Below are 20,299 nucleotides of genomic sequence, written 5' to 3' on the forward strand. Positions count from 1 at the left end.
AGCTGCCTAATTGAACTGAAGGCCTGCCTAATAGGAGGGAATTCAGGTCCAGTACTCTAAACCTAGCCAACTACCCATGGATGGTGATGCTGTGGACTCTAAAGGAGGAACTGTGACTGACACTTTCTTTTTTAAAAAAATTTATTTATTTATTAAGGATTTCTGCCTCCTCCCTGCCACCGCCTCCCATTTCCCTCCCCCTCCCCAGATCAAGTCCATATACCAAAGCTAAACCAAGACCAGGTGAATGATCTAAATAGACCTGTTTGTCGCGAAGAATTAGAAATGGTTATCAAAAATCTCCCTTCGAAAAAAAGCCCAGGACCAGATGGTTTCAATGCGGAATTCTACCAGAACTTCCAAGAAGAACTAATACCTATACTCCTTAATGTATTTCACAGAAATCCTTCAGAGAAATCTCAATAAAATCAATAAAAAAGGAAAAAAATATCTCAAATTATCATATATAATTGACAAAATATTTAAAAAGGAATGTTAGTTATTACTGTTCAGTGCCTCAGGAATTAATTAGTAAATCTATATAAGAGTGAAAAGAGCTTAGTGATTAATAAGCCATTACTTTTAATATATCACTGGAAAGCATTCAGACTCAGTCACAACTCAGGAAATAAAATACCATCTTGCAATTAGTTCTATTACATGTTTATTTAAAAGTCTAAGAACCTAAGGGGACAAGAAACAACTTAACTATAAAAAAAAGAATCTGTTTATTTTTTAGTTACATTGGTCAATTTTTTACAATCAAATTCCATTATGAGATACAAAAATTGCATGAATTACATTAAAATATGACACCACTTTATTATGATTAAGAATTTTTTTTCTGTTAGAGAAGTATTAGTATCACAAACACTAAAGTAAGAAACACAGAGATGTAAAGTATCCTGACTTGCATTATCAATGTAAGGTAAGTGTGGGAATACAGGGCTGTGGGTGGGTAAAATGACAAGTTCATATACAAGCTCTAAACAGTATGTGCAAAATCTGGTGTATGTGTAAAATATAAGATAGCACTACAAAAAATGCATACATCTAGTCAAGATTAGAGTTGAACTTAAAATATAAGGTATTGAGTTTTTAGAAAACAATCCATATATCATATTTTTATTAAAAAATGAATAGCAGCAAGTAACAATCTGTTACAAATAACCGAATAAACCAAACTTTATCATAAAAAGATTACTGTAATTGAAAGTGAAGCACCTGTTTCAAAAAGAGCGGTGGGCTAAGCCTCTTCTCTTACTCTTCATTTAATAACCTCTGAAAGGAAACATCCGTGGAAGAACACAGTCCACATGCAGACAGAAGCCAGAGTGAGAGACTCACTAGTTGGTGTATTCATACATACACCGACTGTCCTTAGTATGGCCTGCTGGTCCTCCATAGTCCTCACTGATAATTGAGAGAATGTGGAGGCAACATATTTACTGTGTTTTCTGATTGTTTGTGTGTAAAGAATTGTTTAACATGAAAATCAAGTCAAGTACTGTTGAACAATGATACGATTTATACATTCAGTTTTTATAAACTGTCATTAAGACACCCTGGTCATTAGACTGATTTTGAAAACATGTCAAATGAGATACAATATGTAATCCTCGACTTCAGGATAAACATTCGGATATAAGGTGTGTGTGAATGTTAAATGTGCATGTAAGAAAATGTACAAGGTACTGGGACACATATCCTGACTTTATTCTTTTTATTTTTATTTTTTTTTATTTTTCGAGACAGGGTTTCTCCATAGCTTTTTTGGTTCCTGTCCTGGAACTAGCTCTTGTAGACTAGGCTGGCCTCGAACTCACAGAGATATCCCTGCCTCTGCCTCCCGAGTGCTGGGATTAAAGGCGTGCGCCATCACCGCCCAGCTCTGACTTTATTCTTGAACTTATACCGGTGAAAACAATGTTCAAACCAGAGAAATATACTTGTGAATAATTGAAGGCTGGCTGTGAGTCCAATGTACATTTCTCTAATTTTGTTTTCAACTGATGCTTGGCTTGATCCCTCTATACTGATGAACGTCGTGAAGGAGTCCTTTCAAAGTACATGAAGTCCTGAAATGGGAAAAGGATTATAGTATTTAGATTGAGAAATGAATGACAGATAGATAGAAATAATTATACCAAGGCATTTTGTAATTTATCACAGTAACATCCTATTTCAGTAAAAGTAAACAATCTAATGAAATATTTATGAGTATGGCTAACATGTGAGAATGCAGATGGACAATAAAGCTTTTCATATTCAGCACCGACTAATTTTTAGCATTGACTGAAGGAAAACCTCGGAGTAAAACTGAGAGCAATACAACACTGACGAGCATGATTACAGTTGACACACAAGAGGAAAAGGGCAGCTGCTTCGTAGTTACTTTATTATACTAATTATCACCGGACAGCTGTTTAGAAGTAGTGAGAAAGATAATAGGAAACAATGAGTACTGTATCCTCTGTCTGCCACCCTCCAGATATGCCCCAGCAGCCTTTACTTAGCTCAGATCGATCACTCTGTAATAACAGTATTTTTCTCCCCGCTACAAACCTGTAAACCCCATCACCAAGTGCCAAACCTGCACCTAGAAGTGGCACAGACAGAAGCTGGCCTAGCTTCAAAATGAATTTTTTCCTATAGAATACTACTTCTCATCAGACGAAATGATGCTCTCAAGCCCACAGCGAAAGGCTTACAATGAGGAAGCAAGTGCCAAAAATCATCGCTTTCATCTTCACGTCCAGATCCAACGGGAAGCGAATCTCGAAGTGGTCGGCGTTTCCCATTGTTGATAAAAAGCCATTCCACTTCCGGATGATACTGCCGATGTTAGAGGCTCCATCTAGAGAGCTGACCTGCAATGCCAAGAGCGGGACGTTATGATGGCTTAAAAGTGTCAAGGGACATACCTCTGTCCTCTTCTTAGAAGCAGTTTGTGGTAGGATAATATAAAAGAAACCCACTAATGACATCATTTCAAATGAGGAATCCTAGGATGAAGTGTCCTGAAACTGTTAATTACTCACGTGGGATATACCTTAAACCCCCAATCTAGTGACTTTTCCTCCTCCTTAAATATATCTTTTGGGGATTTTTTTTTCCAGAAGGCATGGTTTTAATTGATGATTAAATTGTTTTCCGTAGTAGAGGGTGAGAATTTGGGAATTGGAAGTCACCAATCAAGAGAGCCTCTAAACAAAGCTAGGGGGCGTGTAATACACACTGCACACCACTCAATCTCCTGTGAGCTAAGCCCAACCAGTTTCAGCAGTTCTAGGTATAAGAATGGGCTTCAGCTTCTAAAAAAGGGACTCCAACATTTGACAGTAAAAAATACCTCTTACCTAGCTTCTAATGTCACCTAGTAACAGAATGACCTCACAGAACCTGCGCCGGAAACCTGGTTTGTTGTCATTTTCTACAGTGTTCTAAATAAGTGAATGATGTTTCATTACATGGCGATATAAAATAAAAACTAGAAAGCTTTTTTGTATCATATGAAGTAAAAAAAAGGAATAAATAATAATAATAATGGTAATTTAGTGTGTTGCAAGCCTTATCTTCTTAAAAGGCTTTGAGAAAGACTCCCAAACCTCTGGGCTTTTTTTCCCTAGCAATTTCTTTGCCAGTCCCTGGGAAAATGCAAAACAAAAAATTGCTTTTTGAGAAAATGTTGCACTATAGCCCTGCCATTCATTTATATCCATGCCCTTATGAATTCTCTAAATGTTGTGATTTGATAGATTTTGCAATTAAAACCTTTACTCCCATTCTAAAAATAACTAGGGAAAAAGATGATATATATCAAGAACAGTTATTGATCTAATTATGATGTTTACTCCCAAAAGTATTAATGCTCTAAGTGGGGAAAAAACCCATTTTTTAAAAAGGCAATGCCATTCACATTTAGAAAATGTCAAGTAACCACAAGAAACCATGCGAAAAGGATTTGTTGTCAACTTGTGATTAACTTTTCCTTCATACCATTCACATAAATCTGAAGACAAGAACATTATGAGGTTATAATGGACAAGGTAGAAGCAACATATGTATTGACCTCGAAGACAGAATCTGAACCACAGCCGTAGGTTGCACACGGCCCACGCACTCTCATCATGCTCTCTCTCTCCTGATTTTGGATGCTGTAAGTGGCTCTGCATAAGTTCCAGTGTTCTGCAACAAATCCAATGGTGGCACCGGGAGGACACTGCACTTCCAGCTGCAGAGGAAATAAGAACAGACGTTATGATGTTGTATGTGCACAATGCACACCTATACCATGCATGTGCACACACCTGGACATTTTCATGGTCGTTCTAGGGCAAGGGGAATTAATGCTGGGAGGGGCTCATGTTTCCCCGAGGTTATTTGCAGGGTTGTATTTCCAAAAGCACTCTAAAGACATAAGCTCATGTTTTACTGTGGGGCAAAGGACAGGATTAATTACAACTGAACTGTTTGATATAGATTCCAGTTATCTAAGCCCAGTGTTTCTAACAGGGCATACAGCATTGTCTGGCTAGATTTGCGTCCTCTCCCAGTCAATTCTAAATGGTCTGAGGCAAAGAGGACCTGACATGAATCATTCATATTGCTGTGCCATAATAAAGACCTTTGAGCAAGTGATCGCCCATGTCTTTAATCCCAGCCATTGGGAGGCAAAGGCAGATGAGACTCATGAGTTTGAGGTCAACTTGGCCTACAGAGGGAGTTCCAGAACAGTCAGGATATACATAGAAACCATATCTTAAAAAATGAAAAGGAAAAAGAAAAACAACAATGTAGTAATGACCTTTGTTTCATCTAGGACTTTCATGTCTTTCAACAAATACATTTAACATGACTAATTCACTTAAAAAATCATAAGCAGCAAAACTAAATCTCCTACATAACAACTACAGTGGGAAACAAAAGAGAAAGAAACACTGGGGAAATTGTGTGAAAGTGCCCTTGTTTGACGGGAATGTGTTCCAAGACATTAGTGGAGGTCTCAAATAGTTCCGACCCAATACATACCACCCTTTCTAATAAACACATGCCTATGGTCATACAACACATGTCTATAGCAATGTTTAATTTATCAATTAGCCATAGTACAGCACTAACAATCAATACTCTGTCCTATAATAGAAATTATGTGAAAGTAGTCTTTCAACTGCTACCGTGTGTATGGCAGGTGCACCTTGGATATGCTGAACAAAAGAATAATTCATGATCCAGAATTCGCCATACTATTCAGCTTATGGATTGTTTATTTCTGGAAGTTAGTATTAATATTTCAGACTACATTTGTCTATAGTAACTAGAACCACAAAAAGTAAACCTGCTGGTGGAAGTGGAGCAGTTGCTATTCTGTAACGGTAAGAGCCTGTGTGTAGGGACTGACAATAGCATTTTATTAAAGGCTTCAAAAATATTGTACACAATGCTGTTTTAGTTAATTACCTGTATGTTAAAGTTTTATAAAAAGCTGTCAGGAGTTGTATTTCCAGAGCCGTTGTTCATATATACAAATTTGTACCTATACAAAACATTAAATTTGATAGAGCCAAAATGTTATGCCTATGAAATGAAAAAAAAACCTCAGAACTGTGTAAAATCAAATTACTTTAAAAGTTAAGTTAATTCTATCTTAAATAATGCATAAATGCATAAGAGGGTGTATATTAGTGAAGAAGTATGCCTTGACTAAATGACTAATATATGCCTCACTTACTATATAACATCCTTGAATAACAAACTGCAGAGATGCAGAGCAAATTAGTGATTTCCAATAATTAATGATGGACATGAGAGAGAAAGAACAGCGAAGATATGAAGACTGTTTTTATAGTTATGAAATTGTTGGGACTTTGTTATGTGGTGATAGGTAAAGGAGTCTACATAGGTGATAAGGCTATGTAAGGCAAATACACCAAATGAGTCTAAAACTGTCTTAATAATGACATTAGACAAAAAGTAAGTTTATAAGTTTGCAGTTCTGGTTTGCCTTAATCTATTTCTGATCTCCTTTATGGGATTAAAGGCTTTGATTTGAAAACAAAATGCTATGTATGATTATAAATGCCTGATGTATTGAGAAAAACAAGGACTGGAAAAAGTTACCTCAGATATAAAGGTCCTATTACGAAGATAATAACCGCAAAGAACAGTTGTTCTATTAAGAATAACAGAAACACTGATGGGCCTCAACAGTACTATCTATAATCAGAAATTAAGTTTAGAGACTGGTGTGTACTGAAAAATCTTCAGTCTTCAAAGCAACCACTTTGTCAGAGAAGAACTGTTAATTATAATCTCAAATTTGCAGATAAATTGATAAACAGAGACTGTGATAAACAGATTAATGTTTAGGAACATAGCATGCCATTTAAAATTCTTAGGTAGGCTAATTCCAGGCCTAGACAATAAAGTTTGCAAAGTGGTGAAATTGAGGAGAAATTATAAGACCCATGGAGGGGAAAAAAATCAGCAAGGAATTTTGAGACTCTGAAAAACAATAAGAGAGAAATGATGAAAATGAAATTAGTCATCAGTCAAGTAAATAAAACACACAGTGGAAAGCATAATGACAGGCAAGACCAAGCAAAAGTATGAGTTTGAGGACTCAGGGCAATGGCAATGCAACAATACATATATGTCTGTCTATCTGTATGTATGTGTGTGTGTGTGTGTGTGTGTGTGTGTGTGTGTGTATGTATGTGTGTGTGTATAAAGAGAGATATGTACATTTATATATAATGCATATATAAATTAACACATATGAACAAAGCTTCCAAGATTTCTGGGGTCCATGCAAAATACAAGATCTAAGAATCTCTGAAGTAGAAGGAAGGTATGTGATAAAGCCTAAATTCTAGAAATCATGGTATACCTAGAGAAAGTCATAGCAACAAACTGGAGGCATTTAGAACCACAACAAGGATGAGCAGAAGAGAACCTCTCTATGGCATACCATAATGAAGATGCAAAAAATACAAAAGTAAAAAACAATACTAAAGCTATAAGGGGAAAACGCCAAGTCACAAACAAAGGAAAAGACATGAGAAAGAATAGCATCGACGTCTTGCCATCAACCCCAAAACCAGGATATCATGAAATGAAAATAAACAGCTGCCAAACAAGAGGGAAACACCCAACCAAGCTATATTTTAAATATGATAGAGAAATAAAACATTTAAAGAAAAGCACAGATGAAGACAATGAATGACAACCAAGGCAGCCCTGCAAAAAAAAAAAAAAAAATTCAAGTTTAACAGCTGCCCAACATGGGTGCTGGGAACCAAATGTGGCTTCTCTGGAATAGAAGGTACTCTTTCCTCAACTGAGATGCCCTTTCCTCAAATGATTCTAGCTTGTGCACAGTCCACAAAACCCTAGCCAGCACAACTATAAAATAATTGAAAACATTCTGGCATTAAATATTTAGTCTCTCAGTTTCATAAAACAAACAAAAGGACAGAAGACGGTCAGACAGTGGAAGTGTAATAATCGTATAGGAGAGCTCAGTACCCCATTATCATCTTCAGGATTTCTTCTGGACTGAAAACTACCTAAAAGTCTAAAGAACTTTACAGCTAAACTATGCCATCATTCTTTTAGTGGCATGTGGAATCTTTTATAAAAAATTTTTATTTAATTTTTTTTATTTTACATACCAACAGCAGTTCCCCCTCCCTTCACTCCTCTCATTGCCCTCTCTCTAGGCCTTCCTCCCACCCATTGCCCCATCTACTCCTCAGAAAGGGTAAGGCCTCCCATGGGAACTCAGAAAAGTCTGGCATATCAAGTTGAGGAAGGACAAAGCATTCTTCCACCTTGTATTAAGACTGAGCAAGGTAGCCCTCCAATAACAGTGAGATTAAAGCAGTCATTACTGTATCTCCTTACTAAAAAAAAAAAAAAAATCTTGGACATCCAGAGCTAAATTCGACTAAACTTTCAAGAATGAGTTAATGTCTTAAACTTTTTTTCAAATTGGAAGGTAAGAGAAACAAGCAAATTAATTGAGCAAAGGTAGTATTACCCTGGTATCAAAGCCAAATAAAGGCAGAACAATAGCAACAACAACAAAAACCCACCACCATCAACACCACCACCAAAACCTACAGAGCAATTCTCCTGCTCAACAGCCAAAAACCTATCAGTAAAATACTGGGAACTGAATTCAAGAACACAGAAAGAAGATCATACTTTGTAACACATGATCATATTTCTTGGTCCATTCCAGGGATCCAAATGGCCAAGAACATGAGACTAGATAGGCCATGGGCATGGAGGAAAATTTACCATTATTGTGCTAAAGGAACATATTGTTATAGCCACAGAGCAGAGCCTCGATCCTCATCAGAGAAGCTTCTTGCAGTCGGTGAGAATTAACATAGAGACACAACTGGCCAACATGCAGAGAGTGGGAGACTTTGGAGCACTCATTCATAAAGGGAATGTCTTCTTCAACACCTGGACCTCAAACCTTAGGATCTATTCTGAATAGAGGGTGGAAAAAGCCTGAGAACTAGAGGTGATGGCATCTTCCAGGCACAAGGACTAACACACATGAACTTACTGAGACTGTGACACAGGCGTAGGTTATTTTTCAGTAATGCTTTCTTTTTCTGAACCTGTGTATATAAAAGGGGTCGGACCAACCATAACAAAGAGCATTTGCACTGTAGGTCGAACTCTGCCATCGGCAGGGCACTCCAGTCTGGCATTTCATCTATTTTAGGACTGTTTTTGCACACGGTGTAGGCTGTGATGAGTACAGCAATCAAAAGCTCTTTCCAATTTGACACCTGGGAAATATTTGGGTACCAGTACATATCATATGACTACTGGAAGTCCCTGTAAGTACCTAATTGATCAGAAAGCAGTTGTTCACAAAACAGCCTCAAGTTGTACTTGATCCCCATCTCTCACTAGAGAAGAAAAAGGAAAAGTGTGTGTTTCTGTCCTGTGAAATAACTCAGCTTCCTTCCTCCCCACTACTCAGTTTCAGTTTTATTCTGAATGGTAGGGTCAGAAATCTCCATCCCATGTAGTATTGGAAGGAAAAGGCAGACCACACTGTAAAGGGCAGGTCAGGAAGCAAGTGTCGATTCCGCTCCTGTTCTCTGACCTCTTGTCTTGCACAGGAGCAGCAGAAGCAACAGCAGGTGCATCGGAAAGGCCTCTGCATGGTCATGATCTCTCGGCCCAGGCAGTCAGTGACCCGGAGCACAAAGGGTCGTAGATTTCGATAGGCATTCCTTGTGTAGTCATCTGTGTCTTCAGTTACGATGTAAACCATCTGGTCTATGCTGTTCTTGATGTCATACCTATTATTAGTTTCAAAACCTGTCATCACTAAAAGTTAGAATGGAGAAAGAATCTTAAATTAGAACCAGTCAAGACAGGCCTCAAGTTTCCTTTGCTATTAAAAGAAGAGAAAGGAAGGAAGGAAGACCATAAGAAAGGAAGGAAGGAAAGAGGAAAAGAAGAAAGAAAGGAAGAAGGAAGGAAGAAAGAAAGAAATATGGCTAGGAGTTACGAAAGCCAAATAGCTTTTTAAAATTTCAGGTGAAATCCAACCATGTGAGCCATGAGGGTTAAGCATTTTAAGAATTTTAAACAATTGTTAAGCTTAATAAGAAATTATTTAAGTTTTCCCACATAAAGTAATGGCTAATTCAGTTTTCTTGGAATAAAGGAATTCAGAAAACTTTAGTAATAAAACCATTTTGAAGAATCAGACATCAGATCATGAATTGATCAGCATGTGGAACTGATGAAATGACTTGGGACATGCTCCCCGAAGATAAGAAAATAAATCCAGAAAAATAAGAGCCCTATGTGGTGCCCCAAGGGGTGTGCCCGGCTCCTATCCGAGAGTGAGTAAGCAAGCAGGTAACTGAGAAGAGCACAGTGTCACCTGAATGGGATAATTTATTCAGACTTCCATAGCAACAGCCACAGACTGGAACTCAGAGGTCTTAGACCCTGCTTTCTCTTTGCCACTGACGCTAGTGGAGTGTGGGGCTCTGGCTAGCTCAGATCACCTCTCACCTTCTTCTTGTTGTACTCTTCGAAATAAATCGAATGCAGAGAAAGAAAAATGGACACCTGGTCCAAAGGACTAGCCAGATTAGATGCAAGTCATTTCTGAATCTAAGAGATTATCAGTGTATGGAGGATTGATCGATAAAACTACATAGAAAATTCACTCTATTGCTTTTGTGAAAATAAGGTAATAGGAAATAGTCTTCTCTCTTTGAATCACTAAAAGCTCATCAACAGAAAATAAGGCACTAAGTACGAAGTAATACAAATTTCCATCTGATTAAAACACTGCTAATCAAGGGGTTGGAGAGATGGCTCGTAGGTTAAGAGCACTGGCTTCTGGCTGTTCTTCTAAAGGTCCTGAGTTCAATTCCCAGCAGCCAAATGGTGGGTCACAACCATCTTTAATGAGATCTGGTGCATACATGTAGATAGAACACTGTATATATAATAAATATACATATCTTTTAAAAAAATACTGCTACTCAAAACACAATGCTAGTCAAAACACAATTATACATACCTTCTAGAGGCTCAAAATGTTGAAGCACGTGTATGCTGTCCAGCTGCGGGAACAGAGCAAAAGCAATTAGAAGACAGAAAACCAGAATTAATTTTAATCAGCAAGAGGAAAGAATGTGATGACACGGTATTAAAATCTGTCAACCAGGGGCTGGAGAGTTGGCTCAGCCTTAATAGCACCAGTTGTGTTTCCAGAGGATGTTTGTTTGGTTCCCAGAACCCACATGGTTGCTCACAACCATCTCTAACTCACATTCTAGGGACTCGGACGCACACTTCTGGTCTCCCTGGGTACCAGGATGGAAGTGGTACACAGATACATATGCAGGCAAAGCACCTATGTGCATGAAATAAAATAAAAATAATAATTAGAATGTATCAATTGATGACAGATATCTCTCTGAAAATGGAATGGAATCTAAAAATGTAATCATCTGAGATTATCTTATCAGCATCCAATTAGATGGATATTAACAGAGGTGTCTAAATCAGAAAAACACTTTCAGGTAGTTCCACGTTAAAAATCAGAGAGCTGACTGACATCTGGAAAACATCTGCTTGCTACAGTGACAGCACATTGAGGAGCCAAGTATATGTAAAGGATCTCTGGCTGTTTCTCAGTCAACTTGTCTGAGATGTTCACATGGGAGCCAGTCAGGATGACTTAACATAGACTAGACTCATGGGATGCTCTTGTGGTATAGGGAAGGTGAACAAGCCAGAGTAAGCCTGAATAAGACCTCTGCTCCACATTACCTCCTGAATACCTTTCAAAGAGATTAAGTGCGTGAATTTGCATTCAGCTGCATTCACCTAATGCCAAGTTCTTGAACAAGTGCATACTTTAGTACGGATGCATGAGGGTAGCACCATGTGGGTAGGGTCTGGAAAAAGGCGTCCGGAGGGAAACATTCTAAAGTAGCAGTCATGGAAAAGAAAGTTAAGAGCACCTTAACTTTCTACTTTACTTCTACTTTAACGGTACTGGAATTACTTTGACGATGGACAGTTTAGTGGTTTTATCTTCTGTTACAATTCAGAACACCCCAGCAGAAGATAGACAATCTCCTCTAGGACAGACAGATCTTAACCAACACAATTACAAATCATTTATGTCATGAGGCTATTCATAATCACTGAACCCAGAATGCTGCCTAAAATGTTACATTTCACCAAAACTCATTAAATAATGAAAGGTATGTGAGTGTAATAACAAGAAAAAAAACCAACTGGTTATGGATGAAATTGTGTGATTAGCTACAAAAGGACATAGGAGGACACAGTCCATGCTCAATGTAAAACTTACAAATTGATAAGGGATCATTTCATATAAGATATCAAAATGGTTGCTACAATTGCTTGCACTTTTCCTTTGTAAAATACTTAAGAAATTAAAATATAGAAATAAGGATAAAAGCATTGACTATGTGGCAAAAGTGTCTACTGCAGGGCGAAGTGTTCTGCTTACTGCTGATGCTGAAGTTTCCTAGTGAGGTGCTGTGCCAGCAGGAAATAGACAAGCATGTGGGGTCACTGATAAATACAAGGCTCTGGAAAGATTCTAAAGCTGCTGTGGGTGGAGAAGGCCTCGTGGTAGTCTTATCAAAGTAGCACATGATCTGTATGTGTCACCTCAAGCCACCCAACAGAGAAACGACACAAGAGTGTGACTAATAGTTTCCGCAGCCAGCATCTGTAGGGCATGCCTCTGTGTGTTAACAACATGACAACCATTCCACGTTTATCCACCAAAACGTCTCACAACAGCGCTATAGCTTTTATTCTGGCTCTTTGATTTACATGCACAAGAAATTTGGCAGTCACTGTGCTGTATGAAGAAGACATGAATTTTGACTTGAAGCAGTATCTTTACTTACTTAGATTGATGTGTTTTGAGGCTCAGGAATGTTAAAGAGTCTGAGATGTTGAGAAGAAGTTGTGGGTTGTACATTTTGGGACCCACCGCCTCTCCTTGTCTAGTTTTCCCTTCTTACTCTCTTTTTCTCAATGTGAACACTTTACTTCTAAGTAAATGGTATAGCATCAGGTTAGTGACTCGCATTCTTATTTTTCTTATTTCTTTGAGAAAGTCACTTTTATTTCGTCAAAAAAACTCATGTGTCCTATGAATGTGTCCTTGTACCCATTGTCTACCTGTAAATTCCCCATCATGGCTCTCGGCGAGCCAGCCTCTGTCATCAGTGACCCTATTCACTCTAGCCAACATCTTATTTCCTCTGTTCACACCCCAGGGGCATACTTCAAAGGAAAATGTTTTTGAGGTATTACAGTACCTGAGCTAAGTATTCCAGACCAGAAGGGCAGTTGGGCATAGGAGTTGGTCCTGGCATCCACATTACTGGAGCAGGCTGATTGGTCATGGGATATCTGCCAGGCTGGTACTGAATAGGATGGGTACTACCAATAGGATAATACCAAGAGATGGCACCAGGATGCTGTGGAATGTTGTATCCTGTAGGCAAGCCTGTAGGTGGAGGGGCAGCTGGTCCAGCAGGGCCTGTGTTCTCAAAAAGATGAAAATATCATGTATTATCACTTTAGTGTATTGGAAGTTATATAATTTTTACGTTAAAAAGTAACCATGCAACATGTTCTTAAAGAAAACAAGTCCTCTGTTTTCTGGGTATGTACCTAATATATTAGCAACATACTAAGGGAATTATTCACATATTAGTTAATTTGATTCTCTTAAAACTTGTAACATAATTATTCCCATTTAACAGATATGGAAATAAAGATTGACACACTGAGAAACAAAGTAGCCCTTCACTGTATGAGGCGTCTCCTTTACTGATCATAAACGCACTTCACTGGTTTTAATAGGGTCAGAACAAGGTCTAGCACGCAATTATCATCGCCAATTTTACTAGTTATTGCAAAGGGGTCCTTACCATCTGTGCTGGGTTGCCTTTGCTCAGTCACTTCTCTTTGTCCTTTCATCTAGACATCAGACTGCTTACCAACACTGATATCTCTCAGACCCAACTTCTTAATCTCATTTCTTTATCAGGCTACTGAAAGTGGATTGTTTTCAATGACAAGCTTTACCTTCCCTGGCTCTAAGCTTGGAACTTCAAGGTGAACTGTAAATCCAACCTTCTTCCTGGCCTGGGGAGGGCACTCTTCAAGACTACTCCGATCATCACTCTCTTGCCATCTGTCGTAAGAGCATCAACCCCACCATAAATGGCTTCATCTTGGGACCTCTAGAATCTCCTTGGAAGACTCCATCCCCCAATCCTTATTATTGGGTCTAGCAGGTAAATTTGGAGTAGGGGTAGACAATGTTCAATTCATAATACTTATCCAAAGTTATGGTCAATTCTCAATAGTCAAAAATAACCCAAAATCTAATAAACCATATCTAGGCCATCATAAATCATTCAAGGGCCCATGAACAACATTCCCCAATGTTTTTAGAGGGGTATTCAGAATAATAAAATACCATACAATAACTAATGCATAACCTCCTCTTCCATCAGGCCTGCTGAAGTCATGTTTGCTACAGAGGGAGAATGTATGGAAAAACAAAACCAGATGTAGATTTTTTAAAAAAAGTGGTTGTTTAAATTTACTACTCTCAAACATATAAGAAAATTATTTCAGGATTGTTTGTTTAATTGTGGCTCAGTATACCACAATTATAGTGTTTCAAAAAAATAGCCTGGTGTTCTCAGTAACAGATGCCTGGCTCAGTTTTCAACTATTTCCAATTCAACATAATGAAGAAAGTCATCTTGATTTCTTTCCTTCTCTAAATGTAGAATTCAGTGGGCTTTGCTATTGCTTCAGTGCTAGCAAATTTGAGAACTATCCTCACTGCCTAAATCCAGAAGAGTTATCATCCATTAGCAGCCATTTATGTTTTCCTCTCTCATCTTTTGAAACCATTATCTGTGGTTTTCCTAGGCAGGTCATGCCACATAGATGAATGTGTACAGCATATAACCTGTGTGCTAGGTTTCTCTCAATCTGCACGTTTTTGTCTTCCATCCATGTTACAGCACATGTATAGACAAGTGTCTCTGTGGCATTCTGACTGAAAACTTTTCAGGTGCATAACCAGGAATGATATGGCAGTTCTGTTCACCTTTCTGAGAAATTCCATGATGATTTCTATCGTGGCTGCCTGAATTTACATATTCAGGCCACCAACAGTAAATTAAGACTCCTTTTCTACATCCTCTTTAGTAGAACTTGAGTTCAGTCCACAGAACCCAGAATGAAAAGAGAGAAACAACTTCCAAAGTGAGCCTTTACTTCCACACTCACTCACTCTGGTACTCACTGCCCTCCCCCATAATGAAACTTTAAAAGTGTTTTGGGGTGTTTGTATTCCTCTTCTGAACTGTCCACTCATGCCATTGGCCTGTTTGTTGATTAGATTTTTGTTCATTTTTTATTATTCTAGATATTAATGCTCCATCTGATGTGCAGCTGGCAATATTTTCTACACGTTGTAGGCTGGGATCTTCTGCTGCTTGTGACCTTTGCCATGCAGAAGCTTTTTAATTGCATGCAATCCCATCTGTCCATTCTTGCAAGTGTCTCCTGTGCTACTAAAGCCCTTCTCATAGATGTGTTGCCTGTGCCTTTATCTTAAGTGTTTTTCTACAACAATTTCACCAAAGCCCCGATCATTTAATTTCTTTCCCTAGCATCATTTGTTAAAAGATACTGTCTCCACCCACCGGACCCCCCCGCCCCCACAGTGTATGTTTGTGACAACATTGTAATTTGGTGGCTATATCTCTGAATTTATCTCTAAATCCTCTATTCTACTGACTTATGTGATGGTTGTCAACTTGACACACTTCTAAGAGAAAACTTTCATTGAGGAAATGCTTCCATCAGACTGGTCTGTGGGCATCCCTGTGGTCTATTTTCTTGGTTGGTAATTGATGTTGATGTGGGATGGCCCAGGCCAATGTGATCAGTGCTATCTTTGGGATGTAGACCTGGGTCGTCCTGGGCTTTGTACAAGGAAGGTAGCTTTGCAAGCCAGAGGAAATAAGCAGTCTTCCTCCAATGTCTCTACTTTAGTTCCTGCCTTGAGCTCCTACCCCGGCTTCCCATCTATGATGGGATGGTGGACTATGATCTGTAAACTGTAATAAATGCTTTATCTGTCAGCAATAGACAGTAAATTAGAACCACCTGTGTCTCTCTTTTTGCATGCCAGTATCATTCAATTTTTGTGACTACTTGTCTCTAATACAATTTAAGATTATGCATTTTGATATTTTCAGCATTGTTTTTTCTACTTGGGAAACTTTAGGCTATTCTGACAGTTTAGCTTTTGTATGAATTTTAGGATTATATGTTCTAATTTTGTGAAGAATACATTGAGGTTTTGTTGGGGATTGTGCTTAACCTGAAAAACATTTTTAATAATACAGCCATATTTATAACATCAGCTCCCAATTTATGGTCATGAGAAGTCTTGTGTTTTCTTCCACTTCTTTCCTTCATGGCTTCACTTTTTGCAACTTTTATGGTTAGGGGTTTTATCCTTATGTATTTTATTATATTGAAAGCATTGTGAATGGAATTTTTCCTGAAAAGCTGTAATTGGTGTAAAGTAAGACAACCGGTTTTTTGATGTTGTCTTTACATCCTGATATTGTTCTGCAAATGTTTTTAGAGATAAGTGCTTCATGCTAGAATTATTAGGGTCTTTTAAGGATAGAATCATGTCATCTGCAAATGGGAGTGTTTAGATTTTGTCCCTTTCTCTTTGTAGTCCTTGAATTTCTTTTTCTTGTTTCACTGCTCTAGCTTAGAGTTCAAGCATTATGCTGAATAAGATGGAGAGAGTGCGTGCATTTGTTTCAGATAAGAAAATACTCATTTTTTCTTTTGAGTATAATGCACATTATATATGGGCCTATATAGCCATTATTATATTCAAAGGTTTCTTCTATTTGTGTTTTCTTCAGGGTTTTTTTTTAATCAAGAAAAAATGTTGAACTTTCAAAGACCTTTCGTGCATCTATATTTCTTCATTATATAACATTTACTGAACACTTAGCTATATTACATCAATACCCCACTGTATCATAAGCAAACATGCTATCTTAAGTAAAAATAGGAACACTCTCTAAAGGATTTTGTGGAGGGCCTTGGGTTTAGCAACTTTAGTGCCAACAGCTATCTCAATCCTTAAATTACATACACACATCCCAGTCATGGAATCAAAGAGGTCTCGGATTAACCAATGCTGAGAAAAATCAGTACAAGGAAGACACAATCTCAGAGCTTGAAGAAGTTTCTTTAAGTGAAAAATAGCAAAAGATATCATCTTCTGCAAAACGAGTTGTGTAAAAGCTCAAATCCTTGTGATGTAGACATTAAAGAAGTGTAGTTTTGAAGTAGACATCAAGGAAGAGTAGTTTTGAAGCTAAGGGAATCTCTAACATTCCAATCTCTAATAAAAAGCAGACTAATAAATAGTCATGAATGACAAAATCAATTCTCTAATACAATCTCAAAACAAAACAATGAGATATACATCACTTTGTCTAGGAAGCATTTATCATACCAGCTTTGAGTACCAGCAGCTATAACTGAGGCTAGAAACAGACCTAAACACATATTGGTATTTTGGAGCATATTCATGCTAGTAAGAAAAGCAAATGGTCATTATAAAGTGTAGCATACCGATGTGGGACGGGATGGGATTTACAACCACGTTAAAGTGCACAAAACTAGTGGGATTGTCAAGATGATAGAGAGTGTGGAGGAGAGGGGGAGCCAGGCGAGAATGGGGAAAACTAGCTTTTAAGGATAGGGATAGAGCTCTTGATAAAGTATAATTAAATGATGGAGAGTAGTATTTAAAAATGCTTTAAACTTAGAACTAAATGAGAGCAAAGGTGAGTAGCTATGGAAGAAGAATGAGGGACAGTTTGAGTTTATCATGAAGAATGTACTTTCATCCCCAAAAGGACTATTGTAAGAGTACCCTTACAATAATCAGTGATCCTCCTCAGAGTCTCAAAGCCCTCGGTTAAAGAATACTGATCACTATATTATGTGAAGGAGTTAATTACCATATCTTGTACTTTTAATATAAAAGCACTTGAAGCAATAAAAGTTCATGATCAATAGCCTGAAGAAAAGTAGAATTTATGTTAAGGACTTATTCAATATGATTAAATTTCTGTAGTTATATACCAATTTATACAAATGAGTGAGTTTTGTTATAAAGATGTATTAATCCACATTAAATATGAAGAAGAAAAAACGTGGCAAAATTATGTGTAAGAAACTAGTAAGCTATGTTTTTCTGAGTTGGAAATTGCCCTTAAGGGTTTTGACTGTTTCTGCAGGAAAACAAACTAAAGCAAAGCAATCCATGTTCAAATTTGTGTAACCACAAGAGCTCACATTAATTTACAGAAAACTCTAGCATAAAGCCACCTACCAAAGTCATTGTGAGAAAATGCCTATGGGATCTCCTTCTTAATAATTTTTAGTGTTACCATTGTTTTTTATTTCAAAAAACCATGACATTTTTTCTTCTCAAATGGATTCCATATAACAATGGTTTATTTATTAACTACTCTTTTAAAGAATAATTCTGGACAGCATTGCTTTTGGTTGGAGAATACATTCAGAACTAGAATGGAAATTTAAATTAAATTTGAATCTAAATAATTTCATTAAATCAAATTTTACAAGCATATTATTTCTGGTTTCTGTGAATTAGAAGAACACAATTTGTGTCATAAGAATTGACACATCCCTGAGTTATTGGTCACGGAGGTGCCAGAGGCTCTCGAAACAAATAGGTTTTTGTCATTGCTCTTGGTCCCTCAGCTGAACTTGATGGGGCAATCTTACTGCCAAAACACAAACCATATCCTTTGGATATAGACAGAGACACAGAAATCAAGCTGGAAGTGAAGTAGAAGCTTCTTCCCAGACTGCTGGTTTTCACACTGCCAGACGGTGTTATACAAGCTGCTGGGACAGCCATTGACAGACATCAGTCGTCTTACCCAGTGAGGCACCCTGTGAGCTACAACACTGACTTTCCAGGAAAATGTGCTCACTGGCAAAACAGAAGCATTGTCATGAGGAACAAGGAGGCATGATGCAAAAAGCCATCTTGCGTACACAGCACAGGAGTTGCCTTCACGAACCCACTGCACCTGTGGCTACCTCCTCATGAGACCTCACATCTCCCTGAGGAACTACTAGCAGTTAGTGGTTGCTGGGAAAACAGTATCATGTTTTTATAGTTTATACTCTTGTAACTATGTAGCCTCCTCCTATCTTCATGCAAGCAATGCTAACCATACTCTGGGACATACACACACGCGCACACACAAACACACACATGCACGCACAAACACGTGAACGCACACACCAGATAGAGACCGAGAGAAGGTCAGAGGGAGAAACTCACAGAGACAGAAAAGATGAGACTGAGTCGCACACATACGGAGAAGGGTGAGAGAGATACCCAAGTAGGACGGGACTTCCAGGGAAACAAAAAGAAGATGGAGGGGTGACAAAGTATCACAGATGAAAGCTACTGAGATTCACCACAATTCACCGGATCCACATGTGTGGAACTGTCAACCACTTTTGAAGGATATGGCCTAGCCCCTAGATGGCGATCACAGTGACTTTTTCCTGTAGGGACAGTTCATTAGCAGTGTATTTTCAACATTTTCAACCTACCTATTTAATTTGAAGGCTGCCTCCTGCGACTGAACAGGGCCTTCATTTGCTAGACAAGACTCTACCAATGAGCTAAATTCCCAGTCTCACCTATTTCTGATAAAGAGGAAAGCAAGTATTTCCCATAGTGACCAATTCTAACCAATGTTTACTTCTTGGAAATGGTATAGTTACTTCCTAATGTGACTATACTATCTAAAATTTACTCTAGCACTGTGAGAACCCCTCCTCCTGAGTCTCCACCAATAGTCTTTTTTTTTTTCTTTCTTTTTGGTTTTTTCGAGACAGGGTTTCTCTGAGACACAAAAATCTATGCCAGTGCCTTAATCAATGCTCATAGCTATGTCTTTCTATGTCTCTGCCCCTTCCTGCCATTTACCAGAGCTTCATAAACACTTGTGTAACTTTATCAAATTATATACAACAAAGCCTGCTATATTCAATCGCAGCTACCCTCCAATCCCTGGTAGGGTCCGACAGCAGCACCCTCTGTGTTTCCACCATACCCTCCCTCTTCATCTGTCCACTAGGAACGTGGAGAATGCTATCCTTACTTTGACAACTTCCTTCCTCAGTGCCTCCACAGCACAGCCTGTGATCACAGGAATATATTAAAAGTGACACTCTCTCAACATTCGGTACATATTTGCTGAATCAGATGTTTACTGAGAAAGTAACCTTAACTGTCGCTATGGTGTTCGGGAGGAGGGTTATTCTTAAAACTTCACCTTACCGGGCACAAAATGAGAATTGTAGTCAGGAGGGGCATCGGGCACTGCAGTTGGTGATATTATCTGCTTTTCCATCTCTCCTGCAGGCTGCTCAGGGTCTATGGGGACCACACCTTGAGGAAGAGAGGAACAACCCACACAGTAAGTGATAGCATGATTGTAAAATGTACTCTTTTCCTCTTACAAGTACCAGCCAATACACTCATATTTCTTAGGAAAAATATCTATTTATAAGTTTCATAAATTTTACATTGACCGTAGTTTAGAAAATGAGGCCAAGC

General features: G+C 38.2%; 1 protein-coding gene across 5 annotated transcripts in view; it reads right to left on the reverse strand.

Moving 5' to 3' along the window:
* Positions 1–653: 653 nt before the first annotated feature.
* The window catches only part of Plscr4 (phospholipid scramblase 4), a 37,698-nt gene continuing 18,052 nt past the window's right edge, over positions 654–20,299 (reverse strand). For all 5 annotated transcript variants that reach the window (XM_041677253.1, XM_041677250.1, XM_041677254.1 and 2 more), the window contains 7 exons: positions 20,021–20,131; positions 12,870–13,093; positions 10,577–10,619; positions 9,134–9,360; positions 4,073–4,234; positions 2,712–2,870; positions 654–2,078 (listed from right to left, as the gene is read on the reverse strand). In XM_041677253.1, coding sequence (XP_041533187.1) covers positions 2,031–2,078; positions 2,712–2,870; positions 4,073–4,234; positions 9,134–9,360; positions 10,577–10,619; positions 12,870–13,093; positions 20,021–20,131 — 974 coding nt within the window. In that variant the 3' untranslated portion in view covers positions 654–2,030. The remainder of the gene's footprint in view (positions 2,079–2,711; positions 2,871–4,072; positions 4,235–9,133; positions 9,361–10,576; positions 10,620–12,869; positions 13,094–20,020; positions 20,132–20,299) is intronic.

The sequence above is a fragment of the Microtus oregoni genome, unplaced genomic scaffold (assembly GCF_018167655.1).
Source record: "Microtus oregoni isolate MIOR12 unplaced genomic scaffold, Mior012 000028F_ref0000031, whole genome shotgun sequence".
Lineage (NCBI taxonomy): Eukaryota > Metazoa > Chordata > Mammalia > Rodentia > Cricetidae > Microtus > Microtus oregoni.